Source organism: Myotis daubentonii, chromosome 13 (assembly GCF_963259705.1).
Source record: "Myotis daubentonii chromosome 13, mMyoDau2.1, whole genome shotgun sequence".
NCBI lineage: Eukaryota > Metazoa > Chordata > Mammalia > Chiroptera > Vespertilionidae > Myotis > Myotis daubentonii.
Window position 1 is genome coordinate 47191529 of NC_081852.1, and position 16097 is coordinate 47207625.

General features: G+C 44.0%; 1 protein-coding gene and 1 non-coding gene across 9 annotated transcripts in view; one reads left to right on the forward strand and one right to left on the reverse strand.

Annotated features, from left to right (window-relative positions):
* Nucleotides 1-16097, forward strand: part of SUFU (SUFU negative regulator of hedgehog signaling) — a 90360-nt gene that overhangs the window by 17773 nt on the left and 56490 nt on the right. For all 8 annotated transcript variants that reach the window (XR_009448254.1, XM_059661249.1, XM_059661250.1 and 5 more), the window contains exon 3: nt 4431-4567. Coding sequence is in view for 7 of the 8 variants with exons in the window: in XM_059661249.1 (XP_059517232.1) it covers nt 4431-4567 (137 nt within the window). In the remaining variant the exon portion in view is untranslated. The remainder of the gene's footprint in view (nt 1-4430; nt 4568-16097) is intronic.
* On the reverse strand, nt 1761-1867 carry LOC132215073 (U6 spliceosomal RNA). Its single transcript, XR_009448428.1, has one exon. It is a non-coding gene; the product is annotated as a U6 spliceosomal RNA (small nuclear RNA).

The following is a 16097-nucleotide window of genomic DNA, read 5'->3' on the forward strand; positions in this document are numbered from 1 at the left end:
TTGGCTGGATTCTCAGCTGAATCAGTCCTGGGAGCTACTATTTTTAAACTTATGGAACGCTGTGGGAATGTGCTCCTTGGCTCCCAGCAAGGGATCTTAGGAAACATCAACTTGAGTGAGGCAAATGCATTCCCTGAATCTGGTTGGATGGCGTGTAGTGGAAAAAGCTTCTCCTACTCAGAGTTAAAACTCAATGGTGCCCTAGCCAGTTTGGCTCAGTGGATAGAGCATCGGCCTGCGGACTGAAGGGTCCCGGGTTCCATTCTGGTCAAGGGCACGTACCTTGGTTGCAGGTTCCCCGGCCCTGGTCGGGGTGCATGCAGGAGGCGCAACCAATTGATGTGTCTCTCTCACATCAGTGTTTCTCTCTGTCTCTCCCTCTTCCTTCCACTCTCTCAAAAAATCCTTGGGTAAGGATTAACAAAAACAACAAAACACCAAAAAACCTCAAATGTGACTGCCCTGCACTGTAGCCTCATCAGACTTCCAGCTCAGTGTGAGGGTGCAGTCTTAGCTGTTGGGGTTTTTCTTACTCTTTCTTCCTTTCTTCTTTCTTGTTTTTAAATTTCTTTTAAAATGTTTCAATTATGGTTGATATTCAATATTATATTAGCTTCAGGTGTATAGCATAGTGGTGAGACATTTATATAACTTATGAAGTGATCCCCCTGATAGGTCTAGTACCCACTTGACACTATACATGGTTACTACAATAATATCGACTGTATTTCCTATGCTGCACCTAACCCTGTGATTATTTTTTAACTTCCAATTTGTACTTTTTAACCCCTTCACCTTTTCCCCCAGACCCTCAACCCCCTTACCACCTTGTTTTCTATTTTTTAAAAACTGATTTTAGAGAAAGGAAGAGAGAGAGAGAGGAAGAGAGACATCAATCGGCTGCCTCCCAAATGTGCCCTGACGAAGGATTGAACCTGCAACCTGGATATGTGCCTTGACCAGGAATCAAATAGCTACCTTTCAGGGGACGACACTCCAACCAATTGAGCATACCGGCCAGGGCACGTTCTTTCTTTTTTTAAGATTATATAAAATTAATATACTATAGCTGGAATCTTAAAAAATCTTAGCTATGTCAGAATATTACTATATAAACATATTTCAAAAGAATTTCACAATATTTTACACATAGTATATAGTACTTTTGTAGTTACCAAACACCATTTCAAAATAGCTAATGAAGTGTCAATAATTGTGAACTGTTAAAAATAAAAACATCATCTTTGCAAATGTTTATTTAATAATTGTTTACTGAATTCTGTTGTAATAATGGCTGTCACTCAAAGTATGGTAGCAGTCAGGAAGAATCCAAGGCCTAATTTGAGGGTTCTGGGAGGAATCCAAGGTCAGGAAAATCTCTTCTATTCATCTTCTGCCTGACGTTAGTGGTCATTTTGGCCTCCAGGCCGAGTGATACCTTCTTAGTCAGATGCTTTGAGACAGACCTTTGGGCAGGTTCCAGGGGTTGGGCAACTATATCTAGAATTCAAGGCACATGTTCTTCCTGTCAGCAGGTTTGATGTTACTCTAAAGGCTGGCACAGCTATGCCTAGGCTCACCAAATTGCTAGGACAAAGCCAGCCTGTCCCCTGGGCACCTCAGTGAGCAGGATCAGAAGTTCTTTAGCTGGAAACAATTTTGAGGGGCCATCGTATTCATTCTTCTGCAACAAAACAATTGGAACCCCTCACCCACTCCCTACCAGACTGGGAAGAACCTGTAATGTATTATTATTTTTTTAAAATATGGAACGCTTCACGAATTTGCGTGTCATCCTTGCGCCGGGGCCATGCTAATCTTCTCTGTATCGTTCCAATTTTAGTATATGTGCTGCCGAAGCGAGCACTGTGATGTATTTTTTTTAAAAAAATTCCTGTTGTAAGAAATTCCAATGGCTTCCTTTTCCACCAACTAGTTTTTTAGCACAAATTTTTTGCTCTAACCCAGATCCCACCTTCTGCCACACATGCCAATTTCCTCCCATCTTTCCTTTCTCAGAGGATGTGAGGGACAGCTGCTCCTAGAAAAGGGGCTTCATCCTCTGGTCAAACAAAACAGCTTTGGCTGGAGAAGCTCTCATGTTGAGGAAGCCAGACTAAGCCAGGCCCCCGCAGGGGACTTTAAAGACTGAATGACTCTGTCCCTTGGCCATCGCCTGAGCAGTCTGCTTCGAAAGAGACCTGACAGGCTCCAGGTTATGTGTTTATCCTGAGGCAGGCCCATTCCAAACTCATGTTTCAGAGTTTAGAGGTTGTGTCCAGCCAGCCTGGTGGGTGGTAATCAAACACAGGTGGAGACCATCTGGCTGGGCCTGCCCCTCCCAGTCTGCCCCATGAAAGCTGGCCCTGCCCACCATAGGACTGGCCTAGAAAGCGCCCTGTGTGGAGGCAGATGGTGTACATGTGCCTGTGTGTGCCTGTGTGCGCGACCCTCCTCAGGAAAGTGGTGCTGCTCGGGTGCATTACTTTTTTCTCTCTGCATCCAAGGGCTCCCCCTATTGCACATCCCGAGGACCGTGTTTCTTTTAGTCTGTTTCTCAAGTTTTTGTGGTTAGAAATCATGTATTTTTCTTGGCCCAGGATGAAAGCCCTGGAGTAATCGTCTAATACATTTTACAAAGCTGCCTCTAATTGGTGGCTGCTTGAAATCTTCCTTTTGACCTAGTAACCCAGCTCCTTTTGTAGAGTTTTAGCTCCCAGTCAGTCTTGCATTACCCCAGCTCTTCACACTCCTGTCATACCTGCAGCCCTGGGGAAGCAGCTCTTCTAGCCTCCATTTGCTTAGCTGTTTCCTCAGCCTTCCTGCATGGCATTGCCCCCAAACAGGGCAGTTCAGCAAGGAAAGAAATAGTTTACACTGCATCCTGCCAAGCATCTTCTAGCACGGTCTCCAAAATTCTAGGCGTGTACCCTCAAAATGGATTTTGTTTCCCACATTGTTAGATGCTCAGAGCAAATGCAAACCATGGACACCTCCTTTGAGTAGAATTAGGTATGACCATGGTGACTTTAAGGATGGATTCCTTTTCAGTCCTTTAGAGAACTTAGCTATGAGAGGTAATCTCCCCACCACAGCACGTGCAGGAAGCCTGCATTCACCCAGGCACACAGCAGGGTAGGACTGGTGTCAGAGCTCCTGAGACTTTGAATATCTTTCTGTCTAGCCTCTGGGCCTGGTCTCTTGGAGTTGGTGATAATGATGATGATGGAAAGATGCCACGTGAAATTCCAGGGCTGGGCATTGACTATCACTATCCCTTCAGAATTCTCCCCTCTGTTTCAAGCCTGTTCCAGTAGCTTGGCTGGCAAGGAGGTGTGGGCTGTCATCTTAGTTTATGGTTTGTATTTGTATGCTGAGGAGCTTACATGTGTATAATCATTGTAGCTCATGTTTGTACAAGATCTAATTACTGAAAATTATATCATGAACACATTTTAACATTTAACACTTACCATGCTGGCAGACCTCCTGAGCTCTCGGGAACTCTCCCTGATGCTCCCCTCACCTAGGGAGGTGTTCCCCCCACCCCCGCACCCCCCAACCAGGCCTTGCTCTCTAATCCATATATTTGCCCTTTCTAGCAGAAGTCCATTCCAGGGACTTCCCTGGAGACTTGGGGCTTCTGAGCATTTCCTAGCAGACAGGGAGGTAGGCGTTCCTTGCCTCATCATCACAGTGATGGCTGTGGCTACAGAGGCAGTAACTCTGATCATTCTGGGCCGCCTGGGATGGGAAGAGAAGGCAAACCTTGCTTCCTCGAGGTTCCAGTGATTGAAGAGTGCACGTGGGGTGCCAGATTTCAGGAATCCTATGTGCTGATTAATGAATGCACATGGGGTTTTCAGGAAAAAATGCAGGCCCTCCAGTGTTTGGAATCTGTCCTGGGATCTATCTGCAAATGCTGAGTTTGGAGGCCAGCCAGCCTGGGCCAAGGCTTGCACTCTTGTGGGCCAAGGTGGAGGTGGGAGCAGAGAAAGAGTCTCATCCTCACAAGCACACAGCAGGACTGGTACTTTAGCAGACTTAGTAGGTTCTTATTAACAACTTGAAGGAATATGGAGCGTGAATAAGGAAGATTAGGCCCTCAATCACACAGAAAGGAATGTTCCAGAGCCACAAAATGTGGAACTCATAATTTAGGGTGCCAGGAGGGGAATTTGATTGGCTGGGCCAAGGTCATACACAGTGCTGTAGCTGGCTGGAGGGTGAGGCTAGAGTTCTGGTTCCTTATTGAGGTCCTTTCTGCCCTGAAGGCTCACACATGGGAGATTCCTCTGACTAAGGGGTTTGGATGCTGAGGCCACCAAGAATAAGGGAGAACTTTTATTAGACTTTCAAAACAGTATTGTTGTTTTTTTCCTAAGGTAGTTGAACTAAAAATAAAAACATTTGCTTTTTATTTCTTTCAGATTTACAGGAACGGATGGGCCTAGTGGTTTTGGCTTTGAGTTGACATTTCGTCTGAAGAGAGAAACAGGGGAGTCTGCTCCCCCAACATGGCCAGCAGAGCTAATGCAGGGCTTGGCCAGATACGTGTTCCAATCGGGTAAGAGCCCCAAGAGCTGCTTGGTTGGTGGTTTTACTGTCATGGATTTGGTTGTCTTTGGGAACTCACAGGTATGCTTTGAGTCTGCAGAGTGACCTTTCCTGGGAGCACTACACCCCATTTGTACCATGAGGGTGAAAGCTACCTGGGACATGGAGGAGAAGGATATGCCACTATGACCTCTGGCAGCAAGTGAGAGTCTGTGCTGCTGTTCTGACACCCTGAGTCCTTGCTACAGTCTGCCAGCCATGCTTCTGATTCCCATTGAGCCAAAGGCCAACTTGGCATGGAACGGATTCGCTCTTCTCTGTCTGCCCCATTTTCCATAATTAGCATGGTCCTTGCTCCCTGCTGTCAGCGGCCTAAACCATCTCAGTTTCTGGGACTGTAAGCACACGTGTTAATCTTGACTAAGGATTAGGTGAACAGGAAGAGAGAGAGAGAGAAAATTGCCAAGAGGTTGCTCTCACAGTGTGAAGGGGAAGCTGGAATCAAGCAGGACTCGATCGTCAGAAAGATTGTTTGATTCAGGTGTTCTCCAGGGGATGACCCTGTGCTCCTGTTGCCCTCTGAAGACCGCTAATATGAAACCTGAGGTGCGGCTTTGTGTGGGAACCTTGGCCTCCCACTTTTGTCTCAGCCTGCCTATAGTCCTCCAGTGGGATGAAATGTTGGAGTGAAATCTAGTATCTTTTATGGAAGGTTATATATCATCTGAATGTTTATGTGTGGCTATTTGCTCAGAAACATTTCCCATATGACCTCAGATTTTGCTTCTTTGGTTTGGTAAGTAACTTCAAATGTATGCTAAGACACTTTATCCAACTCTTTTACTCTTTGACTGCTTATAGATAAGGGTAGAGCAGCATTGAGGCCAGGGCCCCTCAAAGTGTGGTCCTCAGACCCCCTGCATCAAAGGCACCTAGAGAATTTGTTGCAAACACACATTCCTGAGCCCCACAGCAGAGAGACTAAATTTGGAGAACTATAGATCTGGTAACTTCTCTTAAGTACAGTGACTTCTCCCTCCCCCGCCCCTCCACCTCTAATGGACTATAAATTGGTGCAGTAGAGCCTCTGGGTTGAACTCTACTCTCATTCCAGAGCCCTGGGAGTCAGGTATTAGCAGGGTAGCTGTCACATAATGGGACTGATACTAACTACCATCTACCATTGTGTGCTCTATGGGATAGTCCCATTTTAGAGGCTACAGTGGATCTTCTCTAAGCAAGGGTCCCAAACCTGACTGCTCATGAGATCCCCTGGGAGCTTGTCAACATACTTATTCTCAAAGTCCTCTGCAGGACTCTGATTCAGTTGGTCAGAGGTGGGACTGGGGCATCTGTTTCTTAAACAACTTCCTAGGGCCGTGGTCGGCAAACTGCGGCTTGCGAGCCACATGCGGCTCTTTGGCCCCTTGAGTGTGTCTCTTCCACAAAATACCACGTGCGGGCGCGCCCGTACAGTGCGACTGAAACTTCGTGGCCCATGCGCAGAAGTCGGTATTTTGTGGAAGAGCCACAGTCAAGGGGCCAAAGAGCCGCATGTGGCTCGCGAGCTGCGGTTTGCCGACCACGGTCGTAGGGGATTCTAATGCAGCTTGTTTGGGCTCTAAAGAACTATTGATCAAGAAGTACCATTCACAGGGTCAGGGAAGCAGGCTGCCTGGAACAGCTAGTGCGTGTGATTTGGTACTATCCTAGTATGATTTGAAGAATCTTTTAAAATTGTTCCAAGAGTTTACTGCCTGAACACTTTGTGTCTCCTCTCATCCTTCTTGGGATGCCTAAGCTGATTTCATATAGAACAGTCTGTGTAGAAATAGACTTCTCTTGATGTGGAATTCGATTTGCTATAGGAAAGAGGGCTCTAAAGACTAGGCAACCTCTTGCTTATGTAGACAGGTATCTCCTTTCCCACTGCTTAAGCCAATGCATTTGTATGTTTGCTTCTACTTTGTGTACTTGCTCAGGTGGATAGAGATCAGAGAAACGTAAGACGGGTAGGTGTTGTGAATCGCTGTCAGGAGGATTCCAGCAGATGAACTTCTGAAATAATTATGATATTATAGTTATGAAATAATAATGTAGGTGAGTGAAAAAATAGGATTTGACTTGCAAATGTTCATTTCACCAACACTGTAAACATCACTAGTGACCATTTTGCAATACTAATGTGATCATCAATTCAGGCAAATTATCAACAGATGTTATAAAAAGATTGGATAAAAAGATGGTTGGGGAATAGGATATTTACAAGGACTCAAAGGATTCCTCCACAGATTACTTATTACGAAGAGAAAAAGAATTTCTTTATAATGAAAAGATTTGGGTGGCCATCACTTTAAGGAAATGATCAAATGTAGCAACACCAATAATGAAACAAATTATTATTAGGTACCTCCTTATGTATTGCAGTGTGAAGTATAAAGTATCAACTATGTAGCACTTTTCAAAAAATGTTTCATCTGAATTGAATCCTGAGCAAATAGGCAAATCCAGATTGTGGGACATTTTATAAGACAACTGCCTAGACTCTTTTAAAAATGTCAGTACTATGAAAGATATAAAAAGACAAGGGGTGGGGACTATCCTAAATTAAAGGAAACATGACAGTTTAAATGTACTTATGATCCTTGATTGGATCCTAAATTGAAAAAATAAGATCATTTGTAGGGCACTTGGAAAAATAGAAATGTAGACTGTGTATTAGATAATTGTATTGTGCAACCGTGAAATTCCTTGGGTATGATACATACGGCATTATGGTTAATGTCCTTGTTCTTAGGTGATAAAAGCTGAAGTATTTATGAATGCAATGACATGATGTCTGCAACTTAATTTTAAAAAAACTTTTGTTGGCTCCTCTGAGTTCTTCTTCTTCTTTTTTTAGATCTATATTTAGGGAGAGAGAGAAAACATTGATTTGTTGTTCCACTTATTTATGCATTCATACGGGAGTTAGGCACTGTGTTATACCAGCTTTATAGAGAGGTGAAGTAGCATGTTCAAGATCAGACATCTAGTAGGTGCAAAGGCAAAATTTGAGTCTAGGCAGTGTAACACTTAATGCCATTCTTATAACCATGATGCCATGTTGCCTGTAGCTCAGCTGATGTCTGGGCTGGGGATGTCTTGGGCTAGAAGGTAAGATTTGCCAATCATCCACATGGGTGATTGCATGACCTCTGAACTCCATGATACCTTGCTTAGATATTCTTGATCATTTGGAAAATCGAGGAGGGCAAAACACATTAATAATGTTATCAAAATCCTCTTAAATTGCCGAAACCGGTTTGGCTCAGTGGATAGAGCGTCGGCCTGCGGACTGAAAGGTCCCAGGTTCGATTCCGGTCAAGGGCATGTACCTGGGTTGTGGGCATATCCCCAGTGGGAGATGTGCAGGAGGCAGCTGATCGATATTTCTCTCTCATCGATGTTTCTAACTCTCTATCTCTCTCCCTTCCTCTCTGTAAAAAATCAATAAAATATATTTAAAATAAAATAAAATAAATAAAATAAAAATCCTCTTAAATTTATCCTTCCATTTTTTAACTTTTTATTCATGAAAATATGTATGTACTAGTAAAAAGCACAGCTTGATGAGTTTTCACATACCAAACACACTCATAACCAGCTCCCAAATCAAGAAACAGGCTAGTTCTCCAGAAACCTCCCTTGTGCCTCCTTTTAATCATCATTCCTTCTTTTTTCCCCTATTTTACTGCCTAGTCAAGTCCTCAGCACCATGTGCCCGAACTTTTTTGGCAATAGGCTAAGTAGCACCCATTTCCACACCTCTCCCTGTTCTGTTTGCCATCTTGCACATGACTGCCAGATCAAGGAGTAGCATAGTATGATGGTTAAGAGCGTGGCCCCTGGATCCAGACTGCCTGCATGTGATCTCAGGTCTTCCAGCTACTGCTGCCTGACCTTGGGCAGTGTAACCCATTTACTCATCTATAACGCAGGGTAATCATAGTAGCTACACATGAAGTTATTGAGGATGAAATGAGTTTAATACCTGTCAAAATTTAGAATAGTTATGTAGTAAGAACTATATAATATCACCTGCAATTATTATTACTCAGTCTTTTAAAACTTTATATGGATCAATAAAGTGGATACTTTGGTCTTTATTTTTTTTATTTTTATTTTTATTTTTTTATATTGACAATAAATACTCCATTTAACAGTAAAACCCTGTTAGGAAGGAAATGCCTTGCTTGTCCCTGGATCAATTGCCTGCCTCAACTGATACGATAACATTTGGTGCTATCATAGTTATTATCCCACACAGAAAATCAGTAATAGTGCCCTGGCCGGTGTGGCTCAGCGGTTGGAGCGTTCGGCTCATGCACTGAGGGGTTGCAGGTTCGATTCCTGGTCAAGGGTACATCCCTGGGTTGTAGGTTCAATCCCCGGTCCTGGTCAGGGTGCTTGGAAGCAACCAATTGGTGTATCTCTTTCACATCGATGTTTCTCTCTCTCCTTCCTTTCCTTCCACTCTCTAGAAATCAATGGAAAAAAAATCCTCGGGTGAGGATTATCAACAACAAAAAAGAAATAAAGGAAAGAAAAAGAAAGTCATTAATAGTGATACAAATAAAATTAACTGGTTTTGTTCATCACATTATACAACAACAACAAAAGTTCGGTTCAACTGTGGCTCCTTGATTATGTAGTTGACAGTACCTGTACAGCCTTCTACAAATCAAATCCTATTCTAAATGCAGTGGAGCCCAGGCAGTTTCGTGGGACCTTGTAGTACATCCTTTTATAAGGTAAAGAGTCTTTTTATAGTGTGAATGTCTGCCCGTTATTGTAACTGTTTTGTAGGACTGGGCTTAGGTGTTTCAGGTTTTCTCAGAGCAGGGCACCCCTGCTGCTCAGAGAACCTCCCTTGAGATGTGTAGGCATTGCTTTGCCCCCTGATTGGTTACACTGCAAAGTTTACACGGATGTTATTATACAGAACATGCATTTTATGTTTGATGTGTACATAGATATACTTACATATGTAACTAGCAGCGGAATTCTGTTGGATGGTCTTGCCTCACTTGTGCTGTCCACCTTCAACTCAGTGACTTTATGTGGTGCACCCCACCCATTTGCATGTGCGAACATGCAGAGCAGTGTTATCAAATAAGTGGAATGCTTAGACCTGCTTTTCCAGATCTAAAAGGCATCCACAGCTTTACCAGCCAGGCTTGGAAATAGCATCAGGGAAGTGATAGGCAAGGGAAAGAGGACGATGAGACTCTGGGGTGAGGTGGTGATGCCTACCCCCAGCTGTGGGGCTGCGTGAGGCTGCCTCTGACGGCCGCTATAGGAATGACCCAGACGGGTCCTGTAACGTAGCCTGACCTGTGGGAAGATGGATACCTTTTGGTTGGTTTGCTCAGAGGTGGGAAGCTGGCTGTAGAGAAGAGGAAGTAGAAATGAGAGAGGCCTGGGAAAGAAGAGCCAGAGAAAGTAAAGGATTCAAAGTGGGAGTGGGGCAGGTTGGTGTTTATTTTAGTTGGGATGCTTCTAGTTATAAGAAAATGACAGAAACCTAACTCCAAATACCTTAATAAAAGACACTATTGGTATAGGTAACTGGGACATTCAGGGTTTCAGGCATGGCTTGATCTCTGTCCTCAGGGCTCTGACTCTTGTGTTGGTCAAGTACTACAGACTGACTCTCCCCATGTGCCAGGAAGGATGAACGCCCCCCCATCAGAGTTTCTGGTTCTTTCAGTTTGTAGTCCCAGCAGGCAGAAGGCCTTTTCTCCCAACATTCTTACATTAATCCTGGGGAAGGACTCAGATTAGTTCCACCTGGGTCATGTGACCACCCTAGTTGTTGTTGGAGGTCCAGAAGGAGCACCAGTGTTTATGTTTAAATTTCTCCCCCAGTCCTCACTTCTAACCACATGGAGTAGAAGTCCTCTAAAGCAAAGGATAACTACTGGGAGAAAAAGAATAGGTTTAGTTCTGGGTAGGCAAAATCAGTTGCTCTCACAGGGCCAAAGGGGAATCTAATACCCTAGTAATCCAGCTGTGCAGTTATGCTTGGAAGTTGAACCACTGGAGAATTCATGGATAGCAGGCATCTTTTGTTCTGTGTTGTTGTATATGCTGGGATGGTTTTGACTCTCAAGTAACGGAACACCCTGACTGAAATGGCCTAACAACAAGGGCACTTATCTTACATAGCAAGTCATCTGGAGGTGGGGCAGTTCCAGGAGCAATTGTCCTCTCTTCAACAATGTGCTTAAGGACCTGAGTTCCCTGTAACTTCTTGCTCTGCCTTCCTCAGCACTTTGGCTTGTCTTTTAAACTGTTTCCCTCAGATTCCAAAGATGACTACCATAAATCCTAGCATCCTGGGATCACACTTGATTTCCAGAGTCTATCAGCAGCAAAAGAACACTTCTGTACTCTTTTTTAAAGACCAATCATAATCTCCACAGAGACCCTGGCTGTGTAGCTTAGTTGGTTAGAGCATCATCTGATACACTAAGGTTGTGGGTTTGATCCCCAATCAGAGCACATACAAGAATCAACCAATGGATGCAGAAATAAGTAGAACAACAAATTGATATTTCTCTCTCTCTCACTCTCTCTCTCTCTCTCTCTCTCTCTCTCTCATTCCCTCCCTCCCCCTTCCTCCCTCCCTTCCTTCCTCCTTCCCTTTTCCCTCTCCTTCTCTCTCCCCCCCTTCCTCTCTCTTTCTAAAAATCAATCAATAAATATAAAAAAAACCTCCACAGAACTGCCCTCATTGATCTCCGCTTGCTTCTCATTGGCTAGAGTCATGTCAGGAAAGTGAGACGGTCTTGTTGGTTTACGAATCAGTATTCACTTCCTAGGGCTGGGGATTGGCCCCTGGTTCCCTGAAGGTTATGCCAAGAAAAAGCAGAGGAAGAAAATTGGAGTTCTGTTAATAAGGAGGGGAATGACCACCAGGTGGGCAGAACAGTAGCTGTACTCCTACCAAGAAGCGCCAGCCCGACCTGGGGTCAGAGGACCCTTGCATATTTATCAGGATGCTAGGCCAGTACAAAAGTGTCATGTGGAAAGAGAATGTTCCAGTCATGAGGACAGGGTGGCTGTCATTGTTTCATCTGCTACAGCAGATACAGAACCATATCCGGCATGAATCATTTGGAAAGCTCTGCAGTAATTTACATCAGTGACTTCACCAGTAGGCACCCAACTTCTTTCCTTCCTACCTTGAAGCCAGTTTCTCTTACTTCCCCATTCCCTTTTAATTTTATGATCTGCTTATTCTTTCTTCTCAGATTGCCAGCGACTGCTCCCCTGCCTCCCACCCTCTGGGTTTCATTAGAAAGAAACCATTCCCCAACTCAGCAGGACTTGATTTCTCAGCTGCGCTTTAGAATTTTGCTAGATAGGCTGTCTGCTCTCAGTTCTGCCATTGGTAGGTTTTAACCACAAATTCCAAGGCAATTTCACTGGAGTTTTAGGAGAAACATGGCCCCCCAACCTTGTAACTGACACTGGAAATTCAAGTGCCTTTGCTTGCTGCTGTTTAATGGCAACCTCATGACATGTGCTGAGTCGGCACAATTTGTGATTCAGGCCCAAGAAGGGAGATGGGACGGACTGTGTGAGCATCCTGAGCCATCATTGCTGGTGACTGATTAAACTCTGTGGTATTGACAGACTAATGCCAACAGAGATTTTATTTTTATTTTCCTTTTCTCATTTACAAAATAAACTAGAGGCTCGGTGCACGAATTCATGTACCAGTGGGGTCCCTTGGCCTGGCCTGCGGGATCAGGCTGAAACCAGCTCTCCAATATCCCCTGAGGGGTCCTGGATTGCAAGAGGGCGCAGGCCAGGCCGAGGAACCCCACCGGTGCACAGTCAGGGCCGGGGAGGGGCGTGGGAGCTTGGCCAGCTGGGGAGGGACCGCGGTAGGGCTCCAGGGTTTGTCTAGCCCCGTCTCTCAGTGCCGATCAGCCAGACCCCAGCAGCTAGCTAACCTACCGGTCGGAGCATCTACCCCCTGGTGGTCAGTGCACATCATAGCAACTGGTCGACCTGTTGACTGTCTGCCCCCTGGTGGTCAGTGCACATCATAGTGAGTGGTTGAGTGGCCTTAGCATATCATTAGCATAATTACACTTTGATTGGTTGAACAGATGACTGGACACTTAGCATATTAGGCTTTTATTAGATAGGCTAGTTTCTCATTATAAAAACTGAAACATAGAACTATATGACACAGAAAGTGAAAATCCTTCCTAAGTCATTCTCCACTGGGAAACAGTTGGTGTTTCGTTTTCAGATTTCTTTCCAGAGCATGTTCTATATAGAATTAACATTTTAGCCTGGCCTGGGTAGCTCAGGGGTTGAGCATTGACCTATGAACCAGGAAGTCATGGTTCCATCCCTGGTCAGGGCATAAGCCCAGGTTGTGAGTTCGATCCCCAGTGTGGGGTGTGCAGGAGGCAGCTGATCAATGATTCTCTCTCATCATTGATATTTTTATCTTTCTCTCCTTCTCCCTTCCTCTCCGAAATCAATAAAAATATTTTTTTAAAAACTAACATTTTTATAAAAATGGACCATGCTTTTCATACTGTTTTTCAGCTAGCTTTTTTTTTTTTTTTTAACTTCATATATTTTGGACATCTTCCTATGTCAATATGTTCTTTCTAGCTATATTTTTTTTTATTATCAAGATATACTATGTTTTATTTAACCAGTTTCCTGTTGTTGGGCATTTGGGTGATTTCCAGTTTTTCCCTACCACAAATCTGCAGTGAGCATCTATGTATTTGTGTGTCTGTACTCCTGCCTAAGTATTTCTATGGGATAAAGTCCCAGAAATAGGATCACTAGGTTAAGGGAAATGAACATTTTACATTTTAATAGCCATTGCAGATGAATAATTCTATTATTAAAATACTTTTGTAATCATTCAGTAAATGTTATAGTTGTTTTCAACAAACAACAGAATGATTGTTATATAAAATTATATTTGTAGCAACAAAATCCTCTCTTGAGTCCTTGATAATTGGTCCCCTTTCTTAGGGTTATTTGGCCTGGGAGGTTGTTAATTCATGTTCAATGGCATACATTTGGCGTTAGGAAAGACAGGAAGCTTTTACACAGGCTCGTGCAGTTCAGATTTAGCATAGGAACCCATCCCTCAGGCTTCCTGTCTCTGAAGTTGGAACTGGTGAGAGATACAGCGTACCCCCTCAAGTCAGACTTTTTCAGATATTGACAGCAGGTCAAGTTTTATATAAAGAATCTCAATGAATTGTGGAGTTTTCTTGAGTTTTGCCTCCTCCTACCTTCCCTAAAGTGAAATTACACATGCAATTCAGTGTAATTTTTCTGTTGAGGCCTTTTTAGATTTATTTTTTAAATTGACTTTTTGAGAGAAACATCGATTTGTTGTTCCACTTACTTATGCATTCATTGGTTGATCCTTGTATGTGCCCTGACTGGGGATTGAACTTGCAACCGTTGCCACTTTTCAGATGAGGAAATGGGCTCAGAGAGGTGTGGCCTGCAGCTGGTGAGTGGCAGGAGTGAGCCACCGGACGCTCTACCCAGCACTGGTTTGCATGCTATAGCCTCTGAGCCTCTAAGGATCCATTTTAAATGAAAATAAGACTTGGGGGGAAGGAGCTCTTTTCATTAGTTTTATTTTTTATTTAAGTGCCTGCTACATGCCAAGGACTCTGTCACATAGATCTGACCCTGCCGTAGGCAGTGGAGAGACACGGAAACAGGCAAATAAGCATTTGATTCCATAGATCACTGAAGGCAGGACCAGGGTGCACCAAAAGAATACGGCAGTAGACTCATCTTTGGATTGAAGAGTTGAGCAAGGACAGGACTGAAGGCAGAAGAATTTTTTTGGCAGAGGGAATAGCATGTGGAGGCCCCTGAGTAAGGAAAGAGCTTGAGGAACATGAGGACCTGGCAGAAGGCTCCTGTGGCTGGAGGGAGGTGAGGGAGAGGAAGGAGCTCAGGGAAAGCTGGAGGTCTGGCAGGCTTGGGAAAGCGTGGGGCCTTGCACTTGTACTGAGTCGTGATGAAGAGTCTGGATTTGATTCTGAAGGCAGTGCAAAGCTGTGAAAGCATTTTAAGGAGGAAGGTGAAATGACCAGATTGGGGAGTGTAAAACCTCCTTTTAAAAAGTGTCTATTAATATGTGCTTGGATTTGCAGTGTCAGGACTTTTCTGCCTGTTTTTTAAGAGTGGCTCTTCCCCAGAAGATGCTGGAGCTGTTGCAGCACTTGGAGCACAGCCACAGAGTCACAGATTTTTCTCTTCTCATTCTAATCCTCAGGACCATAGCTCGGTACAATCCTGCCCTGAGGTTCTCCAGTCTAGAGAGGGACCCCTCTTCTTTCTGGAGGTGTTAGCCTCCACATACCTCCACCAGCACACCACAGGGCTCTCCCTCCAGGTCCAGGAGGTGGAATGGGTTTGCTTCCTGATTCCTGCTCTGCAGGTGAGCAAGGAAGTCAGGAAGATTGAGTAAGGAGCTTAGAGCATATCCCCAGGTGTGAGTTATGGTGAGGCTGTAGTTCAGCTTCTCATCAACAGCTTACCCAGCTTTTTTCTCTAGGTGTCCCAAGTGTATATGATCTTAATATCTTTGCCCCAAGTAAAGTTTTCTGAAAGGAGATGCTCCATCATTCCAATGAGAGCTGTCGAGTTCTCTCGTTTCCTGGTTTGGATAAGCTGCCCATTGCTCCAGTTAGCTAACTGAAGCCAAATGGAGCTGCCTGCTTATATTAATATCATTTTTCTTCCTCATACTCTTTTTCATTTTCTTGACATTTTCTTTCCCTGAGCCTAATTTATCTTCTTTTCTGGTTGCTATGGATCTGTAAAATATTTTCCCTTTCATCTGTTAGTAATATTGACCACAACTATAAAGCAGAACAATCCCTGATTTCTCTGTTCCCTCCCAAGATTTTAGGTTAATAGTTAAAGGATTGTATTCCCACTCTACTGGAAAAGAACAGGTCAACCCTTCAGAAGTGAGCTTATGTCTTCAGTGGTTTGCATGTAAGTTAGAGTCTGTCTAGCCAGTACCTAAATCTGGGTGCTTTTAGGGAAGACTTCAACCCTAAGAGGTTGGCAAAGTGCGGCCTGGAGGCCAAATCCTGATGGCCACCTGTTTTTGTAAATAAAGTTTTATTGGACACAGCCATGCCCATTACATACTGTGACTTTTTGGTGCTACAGCAGCAGAGTGAAGTAGTCATGACAGATATGCAGCCCTCAAAGTCTAAAATATTTGCTATTTGGTCTTTTACTGAAAAAGTCTGCCAATCCCTGACTTAGAGAGTATTTTCCACTTTTGAATAACGACCGAAGTAGAGAGATGGCCATCTTTAAATCTCTGTGAGATAGCCTTGTGAAATTAACTGCCTTAGCCGGGGCTGTGCCCTGTCCCATGATAGAGGGATCATGTTTGCAAGAAGTTTGTTGGAGGAGTGAATGCATCTCCTACTGAGCTGTTGCTTGATTTGAGACAGATTCCT